This window comes from Bombina bombina, chromosome 2 (assembly GCF_027579735.1).
Source record: "Bombina bombina isolate aBomBom1 chromosome 2, aBomBom1.pri, whole genome shotgun sequence".
Lineage (NCBI taxonomy): Eukaryota > Metazoa > Chordata > Amphibia > Anura > Bombinatoridae > Bombina > Bombina bombina.
The window spans coordinates 350,326,695-350,354,249 of record NC_069500.1 but is presented as its reverse complement, the minus strand read 5'-3'; the positions used below and the strand labels follow the sequence as shown (position 1 = coordinate 350,354,249).

The 27,555-nt window shown below is 40.5% G+C and overlaps 1 protein-coding gene across 3 annotated transcripts in view; it reads right to left on the bottom strand.

The window, feature by feature from the left end:
* Window positions 1-27,555, bottom strand: part of GPN3 (GPN-loop GTPase 3) — a 56,779-nt gene that overhangs the window by 2,148 nt on the left and 27,076 nt on the right. For 2 of the 3 annotated variants that reach the window (XM_053701726.1, XM_053701727.1), the window contains exons 3-8: window positions 25,508-25,675; window positions 23,284-23,408; window positions 22,031-22,146; window positions 15,886-15,982; window positions 15,172-15,300; window positions 1-163 (exon numbers count right to left, since the gene is read on the bottom strand). The exon at window positions 1-163 is cut by the window's left edge and continues 2,148 nt beyond it. In XM_053701726.1, the coding sequence (XP_053557701.1) occupies window positions 98-163; window positions 15,172-15,300; window positions 15,886-15,982; window positions 22,031-22,146; window positions 23,284-23,408; window positions 25,508-25,675 (701 nt within the window). In that variant the 3' untranslated portion in view covers window positions 1-97. The remainder of the gene's footprint in view (window positions 164-15,171; window positions 15,301-15,885; window positions 15,983-22,030; window positions 22,147-23,283; window positions 23,409-25,507; window positions 25,676-27,555) is intronic. The other variant, XR_008400628.1, reaches the window with a different exon arrangement.

The window sequence follows — 27,555 nt, the reverse complement described above, 5'->3', positions numbered from 1 at the left end:
TTGATCTTTAGACCCTGTATACAGCTTAAAGTCTGTTAGCCAGTCAAAAGGGAAATCACTTCCTTTAGCTGCTTTCACAAACCAAGGAGCTTTCTCTTCACTGCTCATCTGCTCTGTCCTGAAAAAATTCATCAAAGTTAGGGGCTGTATCCTCTTCATTTTCCTGCAAAAATAAATACAGTTTTTAGATTGTATAACAACGCCAGTTTCAAGATTAAAAGCATATTTCTGAAAATATAAGTGATTAAGAGGTTGTGATTATTTAAAGGGACATGTTATACAAATGCTGAATCACTTAAAGGGGGTGTAGCATATCTGTAAAAAGTGAACTAGCAAATATGACAGGAACATCTTTATTTAAAGGAACATATTTTACCCTCAAAATTTCATCAGCCATGTCCAATTAGGATTTTTCTCATCCAATCAGAAAACATGCCCCAGGACTTGCATACACTTCATTTTCCTCAGTTTACTCTGAAATATCACAAAACTATGGTGAAATGCTGCAAGATCACACAAAAGCAAAGTGTGAACTCAGCACGGTTGCTGTTGACTTGGCTGTTTCCCCCACCATGACAGTAAAAAGGGTAACTGAAGTATAACGGAGCACTCACTCTGGGAGCACTGAAGAAATGTTAAGGTTAAATGTGCTGCATCACTTTCGAGTAATTTAGTATATCGGTAACGTTCCTTTAAAACCAATGTTATACTGAGATAAACACACGTAAAAAAGTAAAGAATGCATATAAAAAGGAAAAAAATAATTACTGTGATTACCCTTTTGATGACACAGCAAAGAAAGTCTTAAAATTATTTTGATGCATTCATGCTTTATTAAACTTGAATTTTCTTTAAACATACACAACTAAGTAAAATTTTGCCTATAAACTTTCCCTAGGTACTTCTGCGCATATCTGGTCGTAATGTCCCTGCATTTCTACTTTGTGCATCCAGGCATTCTATTACTGCTCAACTAAGAATATTCATGTGGATCGACCTCCATTGACAGGTTTGTTGCACATCTTCCAAAATCTCTCTCATTTTCGCAAACAAATTTTTATATATATATATATATATATATATATATATTACTTCTGCTATTATTATTCATGACTCTGAAGCTGGTTCACAATGACTCACTTTTTTACTTCTAGCCTGCTTTTTAAGGCAAACTTCCCTTAATGCCCTATAACTTGCCATTGTGAACCTCATTTGCATATCTCACCCAGAATCCTTTGCTGCATTGGAAACAGTGTAAATCAAAGAGTTTCTGTGGTAAAAGCAAGTCTTCTGACTTGTCTAGATTTGTAAATGGTTTACACAATCAGTAATTTTCTCTACATTTTGGATTTAGTGGAGGATTTTAAACTCACTTTTCGCCTCCCCATATTTTAAATTGCTGTTGTATTTCCCCCAGAAAACAATTTTACCAAGCAGTGATTCAACCTACTCCCAGCTGATGAGTGGCAATAACCACGAAAAAGCTGTCCTGGGATTGGTCTGAATCACTGTACTACCCCTAGCTAAGCTTAGAAGCTGTGTAATGCGGCGATGCTATGGCATAAAGGGAAGTCTGCCTTAAAAAGCAGGTTAGAAGTAAAAAAGTAAGTAAGTCGTGAACCTCATTTGCATATCTCACCCAGAATCCTTTGCTGCATTGGAAACGGTGTAAATCAGAGAGTTTCTGTGGTAAAAGCAAGTCTTCTGACATGTCTAGATTTGTAAATGGTTTACACAATGAGTTATTTTATCTACACACACATATATATATATATATATATATACATACATACACACACACACACAGTTGGCCCTCGGTTTACGACGGTTCAATTTGCGCCGTTTCAGAATAACGCCCTTTTTTTTGCTATTGAAAAGCATTGACTGCTATTGAAAGCATTAGCACATGCATACATTAAAATAGCCAGTAGGTGGAGATGTCCGCTTGTGTTTCAGCAAACACATGCAAAGAAAAGCAAACCAGACATGATTAATGGATCAGCTTTCAAAGGAACAAGATCTAGCAGCCACATCCCTTAGCTGCAGACTCAATGCAGAGAACTGTTTGCAGAAAAAGGCAAGTAAAAAAAGTTTTTGTTCATTAAACTTAGTTTGATGATGATACAGTCTGTTGTGTGATTAAACACAGGCAGGCTAATCAGTGTATAACCAGACCTGAGCAATGGATCTGTTTTTAAAGGAACAAGATCTAGCAGCCACTTCCCTTAGCTGCAGAAAAATGCAAGTAAAAAAAAGTTTTTCTTCATTAAACTTAGTTTGATGAGGATACAGTCTGTTGTGTGATTAAACCCAGGCAGGCTAATCAGTGTATAACCAGACCTGAGCAATGGAGCCATTTTTTAAAGGAACAAGATCTAGCAGCCACTTCCCTTAGCTGCAGAAAAATGCAAGTTAAAAAAAAAGTTTTTCTTCATTAAACTTAGTTAGATAATGATACAGTCTGTTGTGTGATTATTTTGTTTTTGTTAATTAAACTTAGATTGATGATGATACAGTCTGTGTTTGTGTGATTATTTTATTAGGTGCGGTTTAGCAAATGTTTTTGTTTATTAAACTTAGTTTGATGATGCTACAATCTATTTTATTAGGTTTATAATGTTGTTTAGCATTTAAAGTTTTCATTTCAAAGCTTTAAAAATAATGTATTAGGTGTTACTTATGTCAATTTTGAGAGGGGCCTGGAACCTAACTCCCTCACTTCCCATTGACTTACATTATAAACTGGGTTTCAATTTACAACGGTTTCGATTTACAACCATTCCTTCTGGAACCTAACCCCAGCGTAAACTGAGGGCTACCTGTATATATATATATCTAACCAAATGAAAACAATTGTTTTATTACAAAAGTAATAAGGCGGATACCCTTCTGGCTAAAACTCAGAAATAGAATTGGTGCCTCGCGTATTCATAGTATACGTTCTGCACACTCCCCCCTTAAAATCCCATCTCAAATTGGCGAAGAATTCGCTAAATATTACTAAAATATATATATAGCTATTACATTTGTAACACTGCTTTATTTTACAATTATTTATTATAATGTACAAGTTAAAAGGCCACTCAATGCAGTAGGATTACATAATTAACAAGTCCATAATAAAAAACAGAATTTATGCTTACCTGATAAATTTCTCTCTCTTGTGATGTATTGAGTCCACGGATTTATCCATACTTGTGGGATATGCTCCTTCCAAACAGGAAGTGGCAAAGAGAGCACACACAGCAGAGCTGTCTATATAGTTCCTCCCTTAGCTCCGTCCCCCCAGTCATTCGACCGAAGGCTAGGAAGAAAAAGGAGAAACTATAGGGTGCAGAGGTGACTGAAGTTTTTAAAATAAAAATATACTACCTGTCTTAAACTCGATACATCACAAGAGAAAGAAATTTATCAGGTAAGCATAAATTCTGTTTTCTCTTGTAAGATGTATCGAGTCCACGGATTCATCCATACTTGTGGGATACCAATACCAAAGCTTTAGGACACGGATGAAGGGAGGGACAAGACAGGTACCCTAAACGGAAGGCACCACTGCTTGTAGAACCTCTCCCAAAAATAGCCTCCGAAGAAGCAAAAGTATCAAATTTGGAAAATTTGGAAAAAGTATGAAGCAAAGACCAAGTCGCCGCCTTACAAATCTGTTCAACAGAAGCCTCATTTTTAAAAGCCCATGTGGAAGCCACTGCTCTAGTAGAATGAGCAGTAATTCTTTCAGGAGGCTGCTGGCCAGCAGTCTCATAAGCCAAACGGATGATGATTTTCAGCCAAAAGGAAAGAGGTAGCCGTAGCCTTTTGACCTCTCCGTTTACCAGAATAAACGACAAACAAACAATGAAGATGTTTGACGGAAATCTTTAGTTGCTTGTAAGTAGAACTTTAAAGCACGAACCACATCAAGATTGTGCAACAGACGTTCCTTCTTTGATGAAGGATTAGGACACAGAGAAGGAACAACAATCTCCTGATTAATATTCCTATTAGAAACAACCTTAGGAAGAAACCCAGGTTTGGTACGCAAAACCACCTTATCTGCATGGAAAACAAGGTAAGGTGAGTCACACTGTAAAGCAGATAACTCAGAAACTCTTTGAGCCAAAGAGATAGCTACTAAAAAGAAAACTTTCCAAGATAGAAGCTTAATATCTATGGAATGCATAGGTTCAAACAGAACCCCTTGAAGAACTTTAAGAACTAAGTTTAGGCTCCATGGAGGAGCGACAGGTTTAAATACAGATTTGATCCTGACCAAGGCCTGACTAAACGCTTGAACGTCTGGGACATCTGCCAGACGTTTGTGTAAAAGAATAGACAAAGCAGATATTTGTCCTTTTAAAGAACTAGCTGATAATCCCTTCTCTAATCCTTCTTGGAGAAAGGACAATATTCTAGGAATCCTAATCTTACTCCATGAGTAACCTTTGGATTCACACCAATAAAAATATTTGCGCCAAATCTTATGATAGATCTTCCTGGTGACAGGCTTTCTAGCTTGAATCAGGGTATCAATGACCGACTCAGAGAAACCACGCTTTGATAGAATCAGGCGTTTAATCTCCAAGCAGTACTACGCAGTGAAATTAGATTTGGATGCATGAATGGACCTTGGATTAGAAGGTCCTGCCTCATTGGCAGAGTCCACGGTGGAACTGATGACATGTCCACTAGGTCTGCATACCAAGTCCTGCGTGGCCACGCAGGTGCTATCAGAATCACCGAAGCTCTCTCCTGCTTGATTCTGGCAACCAGACGTGGGAGGAGAGGAAACTGTGGAAATACATAAGCCAGATTGAAGGACCAGGGCACTGCTAGACATCTATCAGTACCACCTGGGGATCCCGGGACCTGGACCCGTATTGAGGAAGTTTGGCATTCTGACGGGACGCCATCAGATACAATTCTGGTAAATACCTCCGGATGGAGCTCCCACTCCCCCGAATGAAAAGTCTGACGACTTAGGAAATCCACCTCCCAGTTCTATGGATTGCAAGAGAGATGGCAAGAGTGATCCTCCACCCATCGGATTATTTTGGTTACCTCCATCATCGATAGAGAACTCTGTGTTCCTCCTTGATGATTGATATAAGCTACAGTCGTGATGTTGTCCGACTGAAATCTGATGAATTTGGCCGCAGCTAGCTGAGGCCATGCCTGAAGCGCATTGAATATTGCTCTCAGTTCTAGAATGTTTATCGGGAGTAAAGTTTCCTCCCAAGACCATAAGCCCTGAGCTTTCAGGGAGTTCCAGACAGCACCCCAGCCTAGCAGGCTGGCATCTGTCGTTACTATGAGCCACTCTGGCCTGCGGAAACACATTCCCTGAGACAGGTGGTCCTGAGACAACCACCAGAGAAGAGAATCTCTGGTCTCCCGGTCCAAATGCAGTTGGGGAGATAAATCTGCATAATCCCCATTCCACTGTTTGAGCATGCATAGTTGCAGTGGTCTGAGGTGTAGGTGGGCAAAAGGAACTATGTCCATTGCCGCTACCATGAGTTCAATTACCTCCATACACTGAGCCACTGATGGCTGAGGAATTGAATGAAGAGCTTGGCAAGTGGTTAAGAGTTTTGATTTTCTGACCTCCGTCAGAAATATTTTCATTTCTACCGAGTCTATCAGAGTCCATAGGAAGGAAACTCTTGTGAGAGGGAAGAGAGAACTCTTTTTATGTTCACCTTCCACCCGTGAGATCTCAGAAAAGCCAACACGATGTCCGTGTGAGACTTGGCTAGCTGGAAAGTCGACGCCTGAATCAAGATGTCGTCTAGATAAGGCGCCACTGCTATGCCCTGCGGTCTTAGAACCGCCAAAAGGGACCCTAGCACCTTTGTGAAAATTCTGGGAGCCGTGGCCAACCCGAAGGGAAGGGCCACGAACTGGTAATGCCTGTCCAGAAAGTCGAATCTGAGGAATTGATGATGATCTCTGTGAATAGGGATGTGTAGATACGCATCCTTTAAGTCCACGGTAGTCATATATTGACCCTCCTGGATCAGAGGTAGAATAGTCTGAATAATCTCCACCTTGAATGATGGTACTCTGAGGAACATGTTTAGAATTTTGAGATCCAAGATTGGTATGAAAGTTCCCTCTTTTGGGAACCACAAACAGGTTTGAGTAAAAACCTAGCCCTTGTTCCGCTTTTGGAACTGGGCGGATCACTCCCATGGTATGTAGGTCTTCTACACAGCGTAAGAACGCCTCTCTCTTTGGCTGGTTTGCAGACAATTGAGAAACGTGAAATCTCCCCCTTGGGGGGGGGAGTATTTGAAGTCCAGAAGATATCCCTGGGACACAATTTCTAAAGCCCAGGAATCGTGAACATCTCTTGCCCAAGCCTGAGCGAAGAGAGAGTCTGCCCCCTACTAGATCCGGTCCCGGATCGGGGGCTACCCCTTCATGCTGTCTTGGAGGCAGCAGCAGGCTTCTTGGCCTGTTTACCTTTGTTCCAAGCCTGGTTAGGTTTCCAGACTGACTTGGATTGGGCAAAATTCCCCTCTTGTTTGCAGCAGGGGAAGCTGAAGCGGGACCACCCTTGAAGTTCCGAAAGGAACGAAAATTATTTTGTTTGGTCCTTATTTTATTTGTTTTATCCTGAGGGAGCGCGTGGCCTTTCCCTCCAGTGATGTCTGAAATAATCTCTTTCCGTTCAGGCCCGAATAGGGTCTTTCCTTTGAAAGGGATGTTCAAACGTTTAGATTTTGATGACACATCAGCAGACCAGGACTTAAGCCATAACGCCCTGCATGCTAAAATGGCAAAACCTGAATTCTTTGCCGCTAATTTAGCCAGTTGGAAAGCGGCATCTGTAATGAAAGAATTAGCCAACTTAAGGGCCTTAATTCTGTTCATAATATCCTCTAATGAAGTCTCCATCTGAAGAGCATCTTCTAGAGCCTCGAACCAGAAAGCAGCTGCAGTAGTTACAGGAACAATGCACGCAATAGGTTGGAGAAGAAAACCTTGATAAACAAAAATTTTCTTCAGGAGACCCTCTAATTTTTTATCCATAAGATCTTTGAAAGCACAACTGTCTTCGATAGGTATAGTTGTACGCTTAGCCAGAGTAGAAATAGCTCCCTCCACCTTAGGAACTGTCTGCCACAAGTCCCGCATGGTGTCAGATATGGGAAACATTTTCTTAAAAACAGGAGGGGGAGCGAATGGAATACCTGGTCTATCCCACTCCTTAGTAACAATATTCACAATCCTCTTAGGGACCGGAAAAACATCAGTGTAAACAGGAACCTCTAAGTATTTGTCCATTTTACACAATTTCTCTGGGACCACTATAGGTTCACAATCATCTAGAGTCGCTAATACCTCCCTGAGCAATAAGCAGAGGTGTTCAAGCTTAAATTTAAAGGCCGTCATATCAGAATCTGTCTGAGGGAGCGTCTTTCCTGAATCAGAAATTTCTCCCTCAGATAACAAATCCCTTACCCCTACTTCAGAACATTGTGAGGGTATATCGGATACGGCTACTAAAGCGTCAGACGGCTCAGCATTTGTTCTTAACCCAGAGCTGTCACACTTTCCTTGTAAACCAGGCAGTTTAGAGAAAACATCTGTGAGGGTTTTATTTATAACTGTGGCCATGTCTTGTAAAGTAAATGAATTTTACGCACTAAAGGTACTTGGCGTCACTTGTGCGGGCGTTACTGGTTGTAACACTTGGGGAGAGCTAGATGCTAAACCCTCATTTCCTTCTGTCTGAGAATCATCTATTGCAATATTTTTAAGTGCTAAAATATGCTCTTTATAATTTATAGACATATCAGTGCAAGTGGGACACATTCTAGGAGGGGGTTCCACAATGGCTTCTAAACACATTGAACAAGGATTTTCCTTGGTGTCAGACCTGTTAAACAGGCTAGTAATGTAACAAGCAAGCTTGGAAAACACTGTAATCAAAGTAAATAACACTTAGAAAAAAACAGTACTGTGCCTTTAAGAGAAAAAAAGCTGCACAAACTCTGCAAAACAGTGTAAAAAAGCAGTAAACTCAACGAAATTTTTACAGTAGCATCATAAAGCCTTAGTAAATTTGCACAACTATGCAAATAAACAATTAACCCCTTAATGTAAAAACCGGATTGACAAAACGTCAAAACCGGTAAAAAAACGTTCAGCACCTTGCCACAGCTCTGCTGTGGCGCCTACCTGCCCTTTAGGGACGATTTGTGGGGGAAAAAAAAACTTCTTTACAGCCCTCAAACACAGTAGGAACCTCTGGAAAAGTAGCTGGATGTTTCTGAGGAAAAGAAACTGCGCAACTGAGGTGCGAAAATAGGCCCCTCCCATCTCACTCGATGTTATGGGGCCTAAAAGAAACACAACAGTATGTTTCTTAAACTAGCCATGTGGGTTAATAACCCTTAAACAAGCCACAATGACCCCTTAAAGTCCCTCAAAAAACGTTATTTGCAATAAAACCAAAAATGTTTTTTCCTATCAGTGTCACCAGTAACTAATGAGCCCTTTATGCAAGCTGGGATTCCTTTTTGTCTGAATACAGCTTACCTTTCCCTCATGGGGATATTGCCAGCCTTTTCTAGAAATAACACAGTCTGTCTAGAAAAAAAATAGACTGAAGATACCTCAATGCAGTTTAGCCTGCAAACCGTTCCCCCAACTGAAGTTTTCCTGTACTCTTCAGCCCTTGTGAGAACAGCAGTGGATCTTAGTTACAAAGTGCTAAGATCATCATCCTCCTAGCAGAAATCTTCATCCCTTTTCTGCCAGAGAGAGTAAATAGTACACACCGGTACCATTAAAAATAACAAACTTTTGCTTGAGAAAATAAAAACTAACATTTTTGTCACCACACTCACTTTACCCTTCCTAGCAGTTAAGCAGACAAAGAGAATGACGGGGGGGGTGGGGGGGGTGGAGCTATATAGACAGCTCTGATGTGGGTGCTCTCTTTGCCACTTCCTGTTAGGAAGGAGATTATCCCACAAGTATGGATGAATCCGTGGACTTGATACATCTTACAAGAGAAAGACAATGCTGCAATAACACTTACACTGGAATTTCAAATAAGCAGTAGATTTTTTTTCTGACAAAGTTTCTCTCCCATTTTCCGGCCCCCTGTATCATGTGACAGACATCAGCCAATCACAGACTAGTATATGTATACCCTGTGAGCTTGTGCCCATGCTCAGTAGGATCTTGTTCCCAAGAAAGTGTGCGTTATAAAAAGACTGTGCAAAATTTGATAATGGAAGTACATTGGAAAGTGTCTTAAAACTGCATGCTCTATCTGAATCCCTTTAAGTATTCCTTTATGGTCTTTCACTGGTTTCAAATAAGAATAAAAAAAAACCCCATCATTTATGCTTACCAGATTAATTATTTTCCTTCCGGATAGGGAGAGTCCACGGCTTCATTCCTTACTGTTGGGAAATACAACACCTGGCCACCAAGAGGAGACAGACACACCCCAGCCAAAGGCCTAAATATCCCTCCCACTTCATCATTACCCCAGTCATTTTACAGAGGGAACAAGGAAAAGTAGGAGAAACGTTAGGGTATAAATGGAATTAATAACGGGGGGAAACAAAAAGGAAGAGGCGGACCCTATTCTGAGGGCACCACAGCCTGCAAAACGTTTCTCCCGAAAGCTGCTTAACATCAAACTTGTAACATTTTGAAAAAGTATGTAAGGAGGACCAGGTAGCCGCCTTACAAATCTGATCCATAGAGGCTTCGTCCTTAAAGGCCCCAAGAGGAAGCCACTTCTCTAGTGGAATGAGCCGTAATCCTCTCAGGACGACGATGTCCCGCTGTCTACTAAGCTATGTGGATGACACTCCTTAACCAAAAAGATAGGGAAATCAAAGTAGCATTCTGCCCCTCACGCTTCCCTGAATAGAAAACAAACAAAGAGGAAGATAGTCTAAACTCCTTAGTAGCTTGAAGAACGAACTTCATGGCGCTAACCACATCCAAATTGTGAAGTAAGCGTTCCTTCGATGAAGGAGGATTAGGACACAAGGAAGAAACCATAATCTCCTGATTGATGTTGCTATCTGACACAACCTTAGGAAGAAAACCTAATTTAAATAGGTAAAACTGCCTTATCTGCATGAAAAATCAGATAAGGGAGCTCACATTGCAAAGCAGAGATCTCAAACTCTGCGCACAGAGGCAATAGCCAATAAAAAGATAACCTTCCAAGATAACAATTTAATGTCAACGGAATGCATAGGCTCAAAACGGAACCTGTTGCAATACCCGAACAAGATTTAGGCTCCAAGGAGGAGCCCCAGATCTAAACACAGGTCTGATCCTAATCAGAGCCTTAACAAAGGACTGCATGTCTGGAAGCTCAACCAGTCTTGTGCAATAAAACAGACAGGGCCGAAATCTGTCCCCTCAGGGAACAAGCAGAAAGGCCCTTCTCCAGCCCATCCTGGAGAAAAGATAAGATGCTGGCAACCTTAAATCTGTGCCAGGAAAAACCACGCTCTTCACACCAGAATAAGTAGGTCCTCCACACCTTGTGGTAGATACGCTGAGTAAATGGTTTACAAGCTTAAATAAGAGTATTAATGACACTCTCAGAGAAACTTCTCTTGGCTAAGACTAAGTGTTCAATCTCCACGCAGTCAGCCTCAGAGAATCTAGATTTTGATAAACAAATGGACCTTGTATCAGCAGATCTCTGCAACAAGGTAACTTCCATGGAGGAGAGGAGGACATCCCCATTAGATATGCAAACCACGTTCTTCATGGCCATGATGGAGCAATCAGGATTACTGATACCCGCTCATGCTTGATGCGGGCCACCACTCGAGGAAAAAGCGGTAATGGAGGAAAAAAAAGATATATGAATTTGAACCTCCAGGGCACTACTAGTGCATCTATTAGATCCGCTTGGGGATCCCTCGACCTGTACCTGGGTAGCTTGGTATTGAGATGGGACGCCATGAGATCTATCGCCGGCGTCCCCCACTTGCTGCATAAATCTGCAAACACCTCGGGATGGAGAGACCATTCCTCTGGATGTAAGGATTGCCTTCTGAGAAAATCCGCCTCTCAGTTGTCAACACCCGGGATGTGGATCACTGACAGCAAACAGCTGTGAGCTTCCGCCCACTCCGGAATCTGAGATACTTCCTTCATCGCCAAGGAACTTCTCGTTCCCACCTGATAGTTGATGTAAGCAACCGCGGTTATATTGTCTGATTGGAATCTGATAAACTGGGAAGAACCCAGAAGTGGCCAAGCCTTTAAAGCCTTGAAGATTGCCCTTAGTTCCAAAATATTGATCGGGAGGGAGGACTCCTGAGTCCACAACCCCTGTGCCTTGCTGGCAACCCAAACAGCTCCCCATCCGGATAGGATTGCGTCCGTATTAACAATCTCCCAGGATAGTCTTAAGAAGCATGTCCCTTGGGACAGATGATCTGGACAGAGCCACCAAGAGAGCGATTCTCTCGACCGGCTGTTTAATACAATCTGTTGAGACAGATCTGAATGATTGCCGTTCCGCTGCCTCAGCATGCACAGTTGTAAAGGTCTGAGACGGAACCTGGCAAAAGGTATGATGTCCATGCAGGACACCATGAGACCAATCACCTTCATACACTGATCCACAGAGGTACTCAAGGAGGTCCGGAGGGCAAGACATGCCGAAGTTAGCTTGCAACGTCTCTGGTCTGTTAGAAATATCCTCATGGATATGGAGTCTATTATAGTACCCAGGAATTCCACCCTGGTACTTGGGGATAAGAGAACTTATTTCCAAGTTTATCTTCCATCCATGTGATCGAAGAAGACTGAGATGCAAGATGAAAGGATGGTGCTTGCACCAGAATATTGTTCAACTATGGGGCTACTGCAATACCTTAAGTTCTGGCAACGGCTAAAAGAGCCCCCAGAACGTTTGTAAAGATTCTTGGAGTAGTAGCTAGGCCAAACGGAAGGGCAATAAACTAGAATTGCTGGTCCAGGAATGCAAACCTCAGGAACTGAAATTGTTCCCTGTGGATTGGAACATGAAGGTAAGCGTCCTTCAGATCTATAGTGGTTATAAACTGGCCTTCCTGAATTAAAGGAAGGATGAACCTTATTGCCTCCATCTTGAAGGGACACTGAGAAATTTGTTTAAGCACTTTAGGTCCAGAATTGGGCAGAAAGTTCCCTCCTTCTTTGGGACCACGGAAAGGTTTGAATAAAACCCCAAACCTTTTTCTTCGATAGGCACCGGGACAACAACTCCTAAGGAGGATAGATCCTGAATGCACCCTAGAAAGGCATCCCTCTTTTCTGGACTGGTAGACAGATTCGAGAGAATGAATCTGCCCCTTGGCAGATGAGATTTGAAGCCTATCTTGTATCCCTGAGATACCACCTCCAGGACCCACGGATCCTGTATGTCCTTGAACCAGGCGTCTGAAAAAAAGAGACAGTCGGCCCCCTACACAATCCGAATCCAGAGCAGGGGCCGCTCCTTCATGCCGACTTGTTTTTGGCGGGCTTCTTATTCTGCTTCGATTTATTCCAGGACTAAGCCATCTTCCAAGTACTCTTGGGTTTCTCGTGCTTGTAAGAAGATTGTTGTCGTTGGGATTTGTCAGAACGAAAATTAGAAGATTGTTGTCCCTTAGACTTGTTCTTATCTTGCGGTAGTAAGGCACCCTTGCCTCCGGAACCGTAGAAATAATGGAGTCCAGGCCTGGACCAAATAAAATCTTTCCCTTAAAGGGAAGAGAAAGGAGCCTGGACTTAGAAGTCATATCCGCAGACCAAGACTTCAACTAGAGCGTCAAGCGTGCTAGGACCGCAAAGCCAGAGGCCTTCGCTTTTAGACGTATAATTTGCATGTTTGCATCACAGATAAAAGAATTAGCAATTCTCAGAGCTTTAATTCTGCAGTCGCCGGTTGAAACATTTTTCTTATCCATCGGCTCTCTGAACGAAGAACTATCCAAAGAGGTATAGTAGTACGTTTAGCAAGCTTAGAGATAGCACCATCAGCCTTAGGAATGGAGCCCCATAAATCCACTTGAGAGTCCGGGACCAGGAACAACTTTTTAAAAGTAGATGAGGGGAAAAGGAAGAACCAATTCTTTTACATTCGTTCTTAATAATGTTCGCCATCTTAAACGGCACAGGAAAAGTCAAAGGAACTTTCCTGTCTTCGTAAACGGTCTAATTTAGGTATCACAGGTTCTTCTGGCAGCGCGGCCTCTGGAACCTCTAACGTAGACAGAACCTTTTTTAATAAAAAAACGCAAGTGCTCAATTTTAAATCTAAAGGACGGTTCCTCCGCAGCAGGAGGCTTAGACGCTAAGGACTTCGACCCAGAAAGTTCACCCTCTGTAGCTACAGAGGTTAACTCATCATCGGATAACTGGGACATAATAGCTAAATCCAATAAATATTTAGATGACTCAGAGGGACTAAGAGCCTTAGCAGGCTTGTCTCCCTTCTTAGACTTTATAACGGGGTCAAGGTATGTGGAACATAATTGAGTGGGTGGGAAAACCACAGCCTCCTCACAATATAAACAGGTATGATTTAGTACAGAAGGAGTACCTTCTAACATGTCAGAGACCTCCATAGCTCAGGTTATACACACAGAAGGACACAAATAAAAAGTTTTTTTTTTTATTATAGAAAACTGCACCTTTATACTCCCAATGGAATGACATGGAGTGCAAGACAGTGCTTCCACTGTTATTACAAGTAAGCAAGTAATAGGAGCTGTGCAACACTTTCAAATTAAAGGGAAACCTGTTGTTTTCCCCAGCCAAAAACACACAGTCTATCAGCCAAGGGAAAAAAAAAATCACACAAAGCAGCATGTAAATGATACACTGATTAATTAACCCCAACTGTTCAATAAACCCCTTTCAGAGGATATTAACCCCGGATCCTATCAAGGTATAAAGGAGCCACAATGTGACCCTGTTATAGTGTTTTATGTCGAAAAACTGAAACTATCTTACCTCCAGGATCAATGCTGTGGAACATAACACAGCATCTCAAGTGTTACAGTATTATAGCAGCGCTCCTGACATGGACTTAAGTGAGAAGAAGCAGGCAGTGAAACTAGTCAACACTGATTGCTTAGGAGCTGTTGGCAGAAGTCTGGATGGTTTTGCAGAAAAACTTTCCCTGCATCTCCAGACTCTAACATTCATCAATACCCTCACTGACAGGTTGACATGACTACTTAAAACTCCAGTCCTATCTCGAAGGGCAGATACCCTTTTTCAGGACTCTCCAAATCTTCTGACACTTCTCTGCCACCTCCTAACGTGACGAAAGGCAAATAATGACTGGGGTAATGAGGAAGTGGGAGGAATATTTAAGCCTTTGGCTGGGGTGTCTTTGCCTCCTCCTGGTGGCCAGGTATTGTATTTCCCAACATTAAGGAATGAAGCTGTGGACTCTCCCTATCTTAGGAAGGAAAAATAATTTTCAAAACAAAAACACAAAACGTGAATTTCCTTTTCCTGTGGCTTTTGGTCATACAGAAAAAAAAAGTAAAAAAATAACGGTTTTGGGCAAACAAGGTAGAATATGGCAATCTTGTTTTACATGGGAATGAATAAATGTACTATTTTTCTGATTATTTTATATACAAATTTGTTTTTCTTCCAAGTTTGCACATACCAAAAAGGCATTGCAGAAAACAAGTTATTTACTGGGCAGTGCTCAAGATTTATGGACCAATTCATTACTAGGATATTGAAAGCACATTTCTGAATTTCCAATTTATTAAATACCATGGGCATTTGTATGGTTCTGGTCAGATCTCTTAAAGGGACATGAAACCCAAAATGTCTCTTTCCTGATTCAGATAGGGTATAACATTTAAAACATTTTTTCAGTTTACCTCTTAATTTTCTTGGTATTTTTGTTGAAGGAGCATCAATACATTACTGGATGCTAACTGAACACATCAGAGAAAATTACAAGAGGCATATGTGTGCAGCCACCCATCAGCAATTAGCATTCAGAAGTGCATTGTTGCTGAGCATACCAATGTATGCTTTTCAACTAAGAATAGCAAGGAAACAAAGCAAATTAGATAATATAAGTACATTGGGAAGTTGTCTAAAACTGTCCCTTTATTTAAAAAAAACAAAGAGAAAGATTTTTCATTACTGAGAATGTTTATATGGACTCACTTTTGGCTCTTTAAACTCCAAGTCCTCTCCATATTGAATGGCAAAATCTATGTGCTGAAGCACAATGTTGATGCATTCCTCATCTGAGCGATCAAAGGGTAAAAACCGAACCATGCTGTAATCATCAATCTGAAATTTGAGTAAGTTCTTAAAGTAAGGTTTTATACATTTTAAACTAGGCATGGGCATTCAGATACTTTGCCAGCATCTGAATGTGGAAACAGATGGCCGCTTGTGGCGTTTGGCTCTTTTGGGAGCCAGATTTCTTCTTGTGAAAGAACTTGGTGTGTTGCACTTTCACAAGGACAACTCCAAACAGAGCTGAATGCCTCCTCCTTCCGCATTCAGATGCTAACAAAGTATACAAATGCATATGCCTATTTTAAACACATGTATGCAATGTAAGAGGTAACCAAATTAATCATCTTTTAAGTGAAACTTTATATTGTTAAAACTGCCCAGCTGTACCACCCATATAAATACAGTGGAGAGTAAACTATCTATTTAACATTTAAGGATTCTGATACTAAAAACTGTAAGCATACTTAAAAATTAAGAGAATGTATAGGTCAGATGATTAAAAAAACAATTATGACAGATATTACTCATACATAAATATGTATTGGAGATAAAATATTAAAATAGGATAACTATATTTTTCCCTATAAGTTTAGTATATAGCTTTATCTACAACACAGAGGTAGGTGCACTCACCAGTCCGCATATAGCTTCTGTCAACTTCTTAAACTTATTACTTCTTAGCCGATTAGATGAATCCTCAATCATTGAATACATATCTGGATCTAAAAACCTAGGTCAAAACAAGTAAGAAGTAAAAACAGAATTTATGCTTACCTGATAAATTACTTTCTCCAACGGTGTGTCCGGTCCACGGCGTCATCCTTACTTGTGGGAATATCTCTTCCCCAACAGGAAATGGCAAAGAGTCCCAGCAAAGCTGGCCATATAGTCCCTCCTAGGCTCCGCCCACCCCAGTCATTCGACCGACGGACAGGAGGAAAAAATAGGAGAAACTATAGGGTGTCGTGGTGACTGTAGTTAGAGAAAATAATTCATCGGACCTGATTAAAAAACCGGGGCGGGCCGTGGACCGGACACACCGTTGGAGAAAGTAATTTACCAGGTAAGCATAAATTCTGTTTTCTCCAACATTGGTGTGTCCGGTCCACAGCGTCATCCTTACTTGTGGGAACCAATACCAAAGCTTTAGGACACGGATGAAGGGAGGGAGCAAATCAGGTTACCTAAACGGAAGGCACCGCGGCTTGCAAAACCTTTCTCCCAAAAATAGCCTCCGAAGAAGCAAAAGTATCAAATTTGTAAAATTTGGCAAAAGTGTGCAGTGAAGACCAAGTCGCTGCCTTACATATCTGATCAACAGAAGCCTCGTTCTTGAAGGCCCATGTGGAAGCTACAGCCCTAGTGGAGTGAGCTGTGATTCTTTCAGGAGGCTGCCGTCCGGCAGTCTCATAAGCCAATCGGATGATGCTTTTAAGCCAAAAGGAAAGAGAGGTAGAAGTTGCTTTTTGACCTCTCCTCTTACCAGAATAGACGACAAACAGAGAAGAAGTTTGTCTGAACTCTTTTGTAGCTTCTAAGTAGAATTTTAGAGCACGGACTACATCTAAATTGTGTAGCAAACGTTCCTTCTTTGAAACTGGATTCGGACACAAAGAAGGTACAACTATCTCCTGATTAATATTTTTGTTGGAAACAACCTTTGGTAGAAAACCAGGCTTAGTACGCAAAACAACCTTATCTGAATGGAACACCAGATAGGGTGGAGTACACTGTAGAGCAGATAACTCAGAAACTCTTCTAGCAGAAGAAATAGCAACCAAAAACAAAACTTTCCAAGATAACAACTTAATATCTATGGAATGTAAAGGTTCAAACGGAACCCCTTGAAGAACTGAAAGAACTAGATTTAAACTCCAGGGAGGAGTCAAAGGTCTGTAAACAGGCTTGATCCTAACCAAAGCCTGAACAAATGCTTGAACATCTGGCACAACTGCCAGTCGTTTGTGTAGTAGGACAGATAAAGCAGAAATCTGTCCCTTTAGAGAACTCGCAGATAATCCTTTATCCAAACCTTCTTGTAGAAAGGAAAGAATCCTAGGAATCTTTATCTTATCCCATGGGAATCCCTTGGATTCACACCAGCAGATATATATTTTCCATATTTTATGGTAAATCTTTCTAGTTACCGGTTTTCTGGTTTGAACCAGAGTATCTATCACGGAATCTGAAAACCCACGCTTTGATAGAATCAAGCGTTCAATCTCCAAGCAGTCAGCTGGAGGGAGACCAGATTTGGATGTTAGAATGGACCCTGAACAAGAAGGTCCTGTCTCAAAGGTAGCTTCCATGGTGGAACCGATGACATATTCACCAGGTCTGCATACCAAGTCCTGCGTGGCCACGCAGGAGCTATCAAGATCACTGAGGCCCTCTCCTGTTTGATCCTGGCTACCAGCCTGGGAATGAGAGGAAACGGTGGAAACACATAAGCTAGGTTGAAGGTCCAAGGCGCTACTAGTGCATCCACTAGAGTCGCCTTGGGATCCCTGGATCTGGACCCGTAGCAAGGAACCTTGAAGTTCTGACGAGACGCCATCAGATCCATATCTGGAATGCCCCATAGTTGCGTCAACTGGGCAAAGATCTCCGGGTGGAGTTCCCACTCCCCCGGATGGAATGTCTGACGACTCCAATAATCCGCTTCCCAGTTTTCCACACCTGGAATGTGGATCGCATATAGGTGGCAGGAGTGATTCTCCGCCCATTGTATTATTTTGGTCACTTCTTTCATCGCCAGGGAACTCCTTGTTCCCCCCTGATGATTGATATACGCAACAGTCGTCATGTTGTCTGATTGGAATCTTATGAATCTGGCCTTTGCTAGCTGAGGCCAAGCCCTGAGAGCATTGAATATCGCTCTTAGTTCCAGAATGTTTATCGGGAGAAGAGACTCTTCCCGAGACCACAGTCCCTGAGCTTTCAGGGATTCCCAGATCGCGCCCCAGCCCACTAGGCTGGCGTCGGTCGTGACGATGACCCACTCTGGACTGCGGAAGCTCATTCCCTGGGATAGGTGATCCTGGGTTAGCCACCAACGGAGTGAGTCTCTGGTCTTCTGATCTATCTGAATCACTGGAGACAAGTCTGTATAGTCCCCATTCCACTGTTTCAGCATGCACAGTTGTAATGGTCTTAGATGAATTTGCGCAAAAGGAACTATGTCCATTGCTGCAACCATCAATCCTACTACTTCCATGCACTGAGCTACGGAAGGACGAGGAATAGAATGAAGAACTTGACAAGCGTTTAGAAGTTTTGACTTTCTGACTTCTGTCAAGAAAATCCTCATTTCTAAGGAATCTATTATTGTTCCCAAGAAGGGAACTCTTGTCGACGGAGACAGGGAACTTTTTTCTATGTTCACCTTCCATCCGTGAGATCTGAGAAAGGCCAGAACGATGTCTGAGTGAGCCTTTGCCTTTGAAAGAGACGACACTTGTACTAGAATGTCGTCCAAGTACGGTACTACTGCAATGAAGGGATCCGAGTACCTTTGTGAAAATCCTTGGAGCAGTGGCTAACCCGAATGGGAGGGCCACAAACTGGTAATGTTTGTGCAGAAAGGCGAACCTTAGGAACTGATGATGTTCTTTGTGGATAGGGATATGTAGATACGCATCCTTTAGATCCACGGTAGTCATAAATTGACCTTCCTGAATTGTGGGTAGAATCATTCGAATGGTTTCCATCTTGAACGATGGTACTCTGAGAAATTTGTTTAGGATCTTTAAATCCAGGATTGGTCTGAAAGTTCCCTCTTTTTTGGGAACTACAAACAGATTTGAGTAAAATCCCATTCCTTGTTCCGCCGTTGGAACTGGGTGTATCACTCCCATCTTTAACAGGTCTTCTACACAATGTAAGAATGCCTGTCTCTTTATTTGGTTTGAGGATAATGGAGACATGTGGAACCTTCCCCTTGGGGGTAGTTCCTTGAATTCCAGAAGATAACCCTGAGAAACTATTTCTAGCATCCAGGGATCCTGAACATCTCTTGCCCAAGCCTGAGCAAAGAGAGAGAGAGTCTGCCCCCCACTAGATCCGGTCCCGGATCAGGGGCTACTCCTTCATGCTGTTTTGTTAGCAGCGGCAGGCTTCTTGGCCTGCTTACCCTTGTTCCAGCCTTGCATCGGTTTCCAGGCTGGTTTGGTCTGCGAGGTATTACCCTCTTGCTTAGAGGATGCAGAATTAGAGCCTGCTCCGTTCCTGAAATTACGAAAGGAACGAAAATTAGACTTATTCTTGGCTTTGAAAGGCCTATCTTGTGGGAGGGCGTGGCCCTTTCCCCCAGTGATGTCTGAGATAATCTCTTTCAATTCTGGCCCAAAGAGAGTTTTACCCTTGAAGGGGATATTAAGCAATTTTGTCTTGGATGATACATCCGCTGACCAAGACTTTAGCCAAAGCGCTCTGCGCGCCACAATTGCAAACCCTGAATTTTTCGCCGCTAATCTAGCTATTTGCAAAGCGGCATCTAAAATAAAAGAGTTAGCCAACTTAAGTGCGTGAACTCTGTCCATAACCTCCTCATATGGAGTCTCTCTACTGAGCGACTTTTCTAGTTCCTCGAACCAGAACCACGCTGCTGTAGTGACCGGAACAATGCACAAAATGGGTTGAAGAAGGTAACCTTGCTATACAAAAATCTTTTTAAGCAAACCCTCCAATTCTTTATCCATAGGATCTTTGAAAGCACAATTATCCTCGATAGGAATAGTAGTGCGCTTGTTTAGAGTAGAAACTGCCCCCTCGACCTTAGGGACTGTCTGCCATAAGTCCTTTCTGGGGTCGACCATAGGAAATAATTTCTTAAATATAGGAGGGGGAACAAAAGGTATGCCGGGCTTCTCCCATTCCTTATTCACTATGTCCGCCACCCGCTTGGGTATAGGAAAAGCGTCGGGGTGCACCGGAACCTCTAGGAACTTGTCCATCTTGCATAATTTTTCTGGAATGACCAGGTTTTCACAATCATCCAGAGTAGATAACACCTCCTTAAGCAGTGAGCGGAGATGCTCTAATTTAAATTTAAATGTCACAACATCAGGTTCAGCCTGTTGGGAAATTTTTCCTGAATCTGAAATTTCCCCATCTGACAAAACCTCCCTCATGGCCCCTTCAGATTGGTGTGAGGGTATGACAGAACAATTATCATCAGCGCCCTCCTGCTCTTCAGTGTTTAAAACAGAGCAATCGCGCTTTCTCTGATATGCAGGCATTTTGGATAAAATATTTGCTATGGAGTTATCCATTACAGCCGTCAATTGTTGCATGGTAATAAGCATTGGCGTGCTAGAAGTACTAGGGGCCTCCTGCGTGGGCAAAACTGGTGTAGACACAGAAGGAGATGATGTAGAACCATGTCTACTCCCTTTATCTGATGAATCATCTTGGGCAACTTCATTATCTGTGACAGTACTGTCCTTACTTTGTTTGGACCCTTTGGCACAATTATCACATAATTTAGAAGGGGGAGACACATTGACTTTCATACATATAGAACATAGCTTATCTGAAGGCACAGACATGTTAAACAGGCTTAAACTTGTCAGTAAAACACAAAAAACGTTTTAAAACAAAACCGTTACTGTCTCTTTAAATTTTAAACAGAGCACACTTTATTACTGAATATGTGAAAAAATATGAAGGAATTGTTCAAAATTTACCAAAATTTCACCACAGTGTCTTAAAGCATTAAAAGTATTGCACACCAATTTTCAGAGCTTTAACCCTTAAAATAACGAAACCGGAGCCGGTTACAGTTTTAACCCCTCTACAGTCCCAGCTACAGCCTTTGCTGCGACTCTACCAAGCCCAGAGGGGAATACGATACCAAATGACGCCTTCTAGGAACTTTTCCAACTATTTTCAGGTCCTCACACATGCATCTGCATGTCTTGCTCTCAAAAACAACTGCACAGTAATGGCGCGAAAATGAGGCTCAGCCTACAACTGGGAAGGCCCTTCCTGACTAAAAAAGGTGTCTAACATAGTGCCTGACGTTAAAAAACGTTCCCCAAGTTTATAAGTGTGAAATACCAGCATAAACATGTATAAAATGCCCAAATAAAGCAATCGATTTTGCCCATAAAAGTGTCTACCAGTTTTATAGCCCATATTAAGCCCTTTATTCTGCTTGAGACTAAGAAAATGGCTTACCGGTACCCATGAGGGGAAATGACAGCCTTCCAGCATTACACAGTCTTGTTAAAAATATGGCTAGTCATACCTTAAGCAGAAAAGTCTGCTAACTGTTTCCCCCAACTGAAGTTACTTCATCTCAACAGTCCTATGTGGAAACAGCAAAGGATTTTAGTTACTGTCTGCTAAAATCATCTTCCTCTCACAAACAGAATTCTTCATCTTTTTCTGTTTCAGAGTAAATAGTACATACCAGCACTATTTTAAAATAACAAACTCTTGATAGTAGAATAAAAAACTACAACTAAACACCACATACTCTTAACCATCTCCGTGGAGATGTTGCCTGTGCAACGGCAAAGAGAATGACTGGGGTGGGCGGAGCCTAGGAGGGACTATATGGCCAGCTTTGCTGGGACTCTTTGCCATTTCCTGTTGGGGAAGAGATATTCCCACAAGTAAGGATGACGCCGTGGACCGGACACACCAATGTTGGAGAAAAGGATATTCTTACAACTGAAGCACACTCTGACACTATGCAAACTAATACTATACAGTTTTCCCATGATGCATTTCACACTTTATAAAACATGAAATCATGTAATAGAGTACTTACTTTTCTATTTCTTTTTTGGCTTTCTTGCTTAACAAATCCATTTTCGTCATGATATTACATTGAGGTATTTCCAGAGAGATCATAGCACTGAGAGCTGACATGACACCAGAAATAAACTTTAAAAAAACAAACAAAAAAAACCACAACAACATTACTCATTTTCAACATTTCTTTACATTTTTAAGTTACAATTGTCACATTAAATGCTATAAGTATTATATGGCTATAGATTTGATCACAATCCATGACAACACATACTCATGTAGCCAATTAGAATATGCTACAGATAGGTATAAAACTAAAGCCTGTAGTTAGGCAGTCATTTCTAGTATACAAGTGTCTATGATTGGTCAGATCATATACTATATCTGGTTCTATATGAGTTAAATTCAATGGCTTGTTCCCTTTGACTCATCCAATCAATCTGCAAGACTGAGGTGGTGCAAGGAGAAACATTCTTGATGACACTATATTATAGCAACATCAGCACAGGATGAAGCAGACCTCTATGTATTATAGGTCATACAAAATAAATTCAAACTCTTCCAAAAAAAAGAAGAAAAATAGAGGGCGCTAATTATAAATACTGTGAATAAATTATCATAAGAATTTAAATAAAAATAAAACATTTTTATATATATATATATATATATATATATATATATATATATATATATATATATATATAATAGTAATATAAAATGTGAGAATTTAAAATAATATATATCTCTATATGTGCAAAAGTTATACACTCCTATGTAAGTGAAAATATCAATAATAAACAGTGAATAGGATAATAATCAAAAAGTCCATAAGTCAGCTCCTCTTCTGGCAGATTGCTTGGAAAGATTCTATGGGGAAAACAAAGAAGAGCACCTCATGGTCCCAATCATCTATCAATAGTCTTGTTTTCACACCCTTGGAAGTGTTTTCCTTGCACAGTCAGCTGGAGACAGAGGTCCAGCTTGCTTTATTTGTACTTTCAAATAGTGCACAAGGCTAGAGAGTGCACAAGGCTCAACCCTTCGGCTGTCCCGGGACAGACATATTGATATGCTGCTTAGAAGTCCTTTACAATGGGATGTGGCAACTGAGGAACTTTTGAGGTAAAATATCTTTCTTTTTTACATAGAGATGTTCAGGTGATATTTTCTAGTCAGCTTTTTACAGCTATGCTGCATCACTTTCAAGTGTTTAAACATTTGAGTATTATGGCCCTTTAAGCAATAATTAGGATCTAATCATGAACATACCTTGAATGATTCCACCATAAATTGTGAATCTACTAAGAAGACTCCACAGACTCTGAACTCCCACTGCTGTAGCTGATCCACCAGGTACTTCATTACTGGCAAATGTGTGTAGAGCTCAATTTGACCTAGGGAGAAAGGTTCAGTTTGCACATGCACCTGAAGTGACAACTAAAATAAATATTCAAAGCAATCTCAAGGTCATTAAAAGGGAGTAAGGGACAATAAACAACTTGAGATTTTTATAAAAAAATCTTTAGTTTTGCTTAGATAGTTATTCTATAGCAAGACATAGAATATATAACTGCAAGGTTTTCACTGTCTCTAAGTGTAGAATTGGGAGCAATAGATGAATAGTAGGGGCACCAGATTAGATGCAATGGAAAGCTGATCTGTGGTTCTCAGGCCTTGTATTCAACAACCTTAATTTAATCAGTACATACATTTTCCACACGTAAAACACTGATTTCACAAATTAAACATATTGCAAGTACACTGAACGTCTGCAGATCATATTGAGTTGTTTTACCATAAATCACATATGCAAATAACATCTGTATTCATGTGTGATGTGTTTTATTAGCATTATTTCTCCTTACAAACAGATAAAAAAAATAAATGAAAAAAAATGTAACTTTATTAAATACGTTTGTTTTAAATGCAAGACAAACAGATGAGATTGCAGACTGTGATTTTCTAATTTTAAACCAACTATATCACAAAGAGATAAAACTGTAATTATAGGGTTATTATATTCTGTATATCAAGCAGTGTTAATTTTGACGGCAAATTTCAATTTAGTCTTAGTCTTTTGACTAAAATGCCATTTTAGTTTTAGTCGTATTTTAGTCATCTGAATTGTTTTAGTTTTAGTCTAGTTTTACTCGACTGAATTTCCAGTAGATTTTAGTCGACTAAATCCCAGTAGATTTTAGTCAACTAAAATCTAAGGGGTTTAGTTAAAGTGTAATGCATTATTTAAGCATTTCTCTATCATTTGCAAACTGATTACATACTCTAGGAGTAAACATAATACCTGTTAATATTTATGGTATTAAGGTTTAAACATGCAATACAGACACAGATTTAGCCGTTGTGATATGTAACATCTTTATTAAACTTAAAATTAAATAAAACCAAGTTTCATAAACAAACAGACGTGCAACTTTAAAATATAAAAAAAAAACTGTAAACTGTATTGGCTAAATTGAACATATTACCCAATATAAAACCTTTAACAGTTCTATGTTAATAATTAAAACAAGTATCAAGTAACAACACAACAAAAAGTTTCTGCAGCTAGCACAGGCACAGCATAACTTAAACCATTATTCGTGGGTTATGCTTATTTCTATAGGAAGAATCAATTGATTGTTCACAGATTCGAAAAAGTTTCGGCAACGATATTAGCACTGCTCTAGAACTTCCAAACTCATTATATACTCCTGGAGTAAAGGTTTATTAACCTGTTTTTATTTATGGTATTAAGGTTTGAACATGCAATACAGATTTAACAGATTTAACTGTTGTGGTATATAACATGTCTATCTTAAAATGTAATAAAATTAAAGGGACACTGTACCCAAAAAAAATCTTTTGTGATTCAGATTGAGCATAAAATTTTAAGCAACTTTCTAATTTACTCCTATTATCAAATTTTCTTTATTCTATTGGTATCTTTATTTGAAATGCAAGAATGTAAGTTTAGATGCCGGCCCATTTTTGGTGAACAACCTGGGTTGTCCTTGCTGATTGGTGGTTAAATTCATCCACCAATAAAAAAGTGCTGTCCAGAGTACTGAAACCAAAAAAAAGTTTAGATGCCTTCTTTTTCAAATAATGATAGCAAGAGAACGAAGAAAAATTGATAATAGGAGTAAATTAGAAAGTTGCTTAAAATTGCATGCTCTTTCTGAATTACAAAAGAAAAAATTTGTGTACAGTGTCCCTTTAAGTTTCATAAATTTTACAAAAGAGCAGTAATTAGATATGGATTGATTATAACAACTTGCATAAAATGTTTTTGTCAGCAAATTTTGATTTAGTTTTAGTCATAGTCTTTTGACTAAAATGTCATTTTAGTTTTAGTCGTATTTTAGTCATCAGAATTTCTTTAGTTTTATAGTCATTTTAGTCTAGTTTTAGTCGACGAAATTAACACTGATATCAAGGATTCAATCACTAAGCTGTCCTCGTGCACTAGAAGAATGGTTGAGAGAGAGCTCACCTGGACAGTCAAACAGTATGTAATCATCCTCTGTATGTCCCAGGCAGCTCTCCAGCCAGTCAAAGTTGTTTGCAAAATACTCCATGCAATAAACCAGACCTCCATTTGGTCCAAATCGCAATGAACTGTCCTCCATGACATCATCCACTTCAATCAGCTCACGGATATCTGGGACAAGACAAAAAAAATATTACTCGTTGATAATGGGTCCTTCCCATCTTTAAACCTTTCACTAAAAAAGTCTCCAACTTCTAATACCTTCACAACGCTCTGCCTTTCCATAGTTATGAAGTGCCCTTCAATTTTGAAGCTTCAATTTAACAACGTAAAAGCAAAAAAAGAAAATTTATGCTTACCTGATAAATTTGTTTCTTTTAAGGCACGATGAGTCCACAGTTCATCTTCATTACTTATGAGATATTTACCTCATGGTCAGCAGGAGGCGGCAAAGAGCACCACAGCAGAGCTGTCAAATAGCTCCTCCCTTCCCTCCCACTCCAGTCATTCAACCAAAGTTAGGAAGAGAAAGGAAAAGCCAAGGTGCAGAGGTGTCTGAAGTTTACAATAATTAACAACCTGTCTTAAAAGAACAGGACGGGCCGTGGACTCATTGTGTCTAAAAAGAAACAAATTTATCAGGTAAGCATACATTTTCTTTTCTTTTTAAAGACACGATGAGTCCACGGATCATCTTCATTACTTATGGGATACAATACCCAAGCTAGAGGACATAGATAATACGGGAGGGACAAGACAGGGTACCTAAACGGAAGGCACCACTGCTTGAAGAACCTTTCTCCCAAAAGCGTCCTCAGCCGAGGCAAAAGTATCAAATTTATAGAATTTAGAAAAAGTGTGAAGAGAGGACCAAGTTGCAGCCTTGCAAATCTGTTCTACAGAAGCTTCATTTTTGAATGCCCATGAGGAAGCAACAGCACTAATGGAATGAGCCGTAACTCTCTGAGGAGGCTGCTGTCCAGCAGTCTCATATGCAAAACGGATGATACTCTTCAGCCAAAAGGAAAGAGGTAGCCGTAGCTTTCTGACCCTTACGTTTTCCAGAGAAAATTACAAACAAAGAAGAGGACTGACAAAAATCATTAGTTGCTTGTAAATAAAATTTTAAAGCACGGACCACCTCCAAATTGTGCAAAAGACGTTCTTTCTGAGAAGGAGGATTAGGACACAAGGAAGGAACCACAATCTCCTGGTTAATGTTCCTATCTGAAACAACCTTAGGAAGAAAACCTAGCTTAGTACGAAAAACTACCTTATCGGACTGGAAAATAAGATAAGGAGAAGTGTATTGCAACGCCGAGAGCTCTGACACTCTATGAGCTGAAGAAATAGCAACAAGAAATAAAACTTTCCAAAATAATAACTTAATATCTAAGGAATGCATAGGCTCAAACTGAGCCCCTTGAAGAACTTTAAGAACTAAATTCAGGCTCCATGGAGGAGTAACTGGTTTAAACACAGGCCTGATCCTAACTAAGGCCTGACAAAAAGATTGTACATCTGGGACATCTGCTGGACGTTTGTGTAACAAAATAGATAAAGCAGAGATCTGACCCTCCAGGGAACTGGTCGATAAACCTTTCTCCAAACCTTCTTGAAGAAAAGACAAAATTCTGGGAATCCTAACTACTCCATGAGTAGCCATTGGATTCACACCAATAGAGATATTTACGCCATATCTTATGGTAAAATCATTCTAGCGACAGGCTTACGACCCTGAATCATGGTCTTTATGACCGAATCAGAAAAACCCCGCTTGGATAAGATTAAGCGTTCAATCTCCAAGCAGTCAGCTTCAGAGAAACTAGATTTGGGTGAAGGAACGGTCCTTGAATTAGAAGGTCCTTCCTCAACGGAAGTCTCCAAGGTGGCAGAGATGACATGTCCACCAGCTCTGCATACCAAATCCTGCGAGGCCAAGCAGGAGCAATGAGATCACCGATGCCTTCTCCTGTTTGATTCGAGCAATGACCCGAGGAAGAAGTGCAAACGGGGGAAATAGGTATGCTAGGCTGAAGAGCCAAGGAACC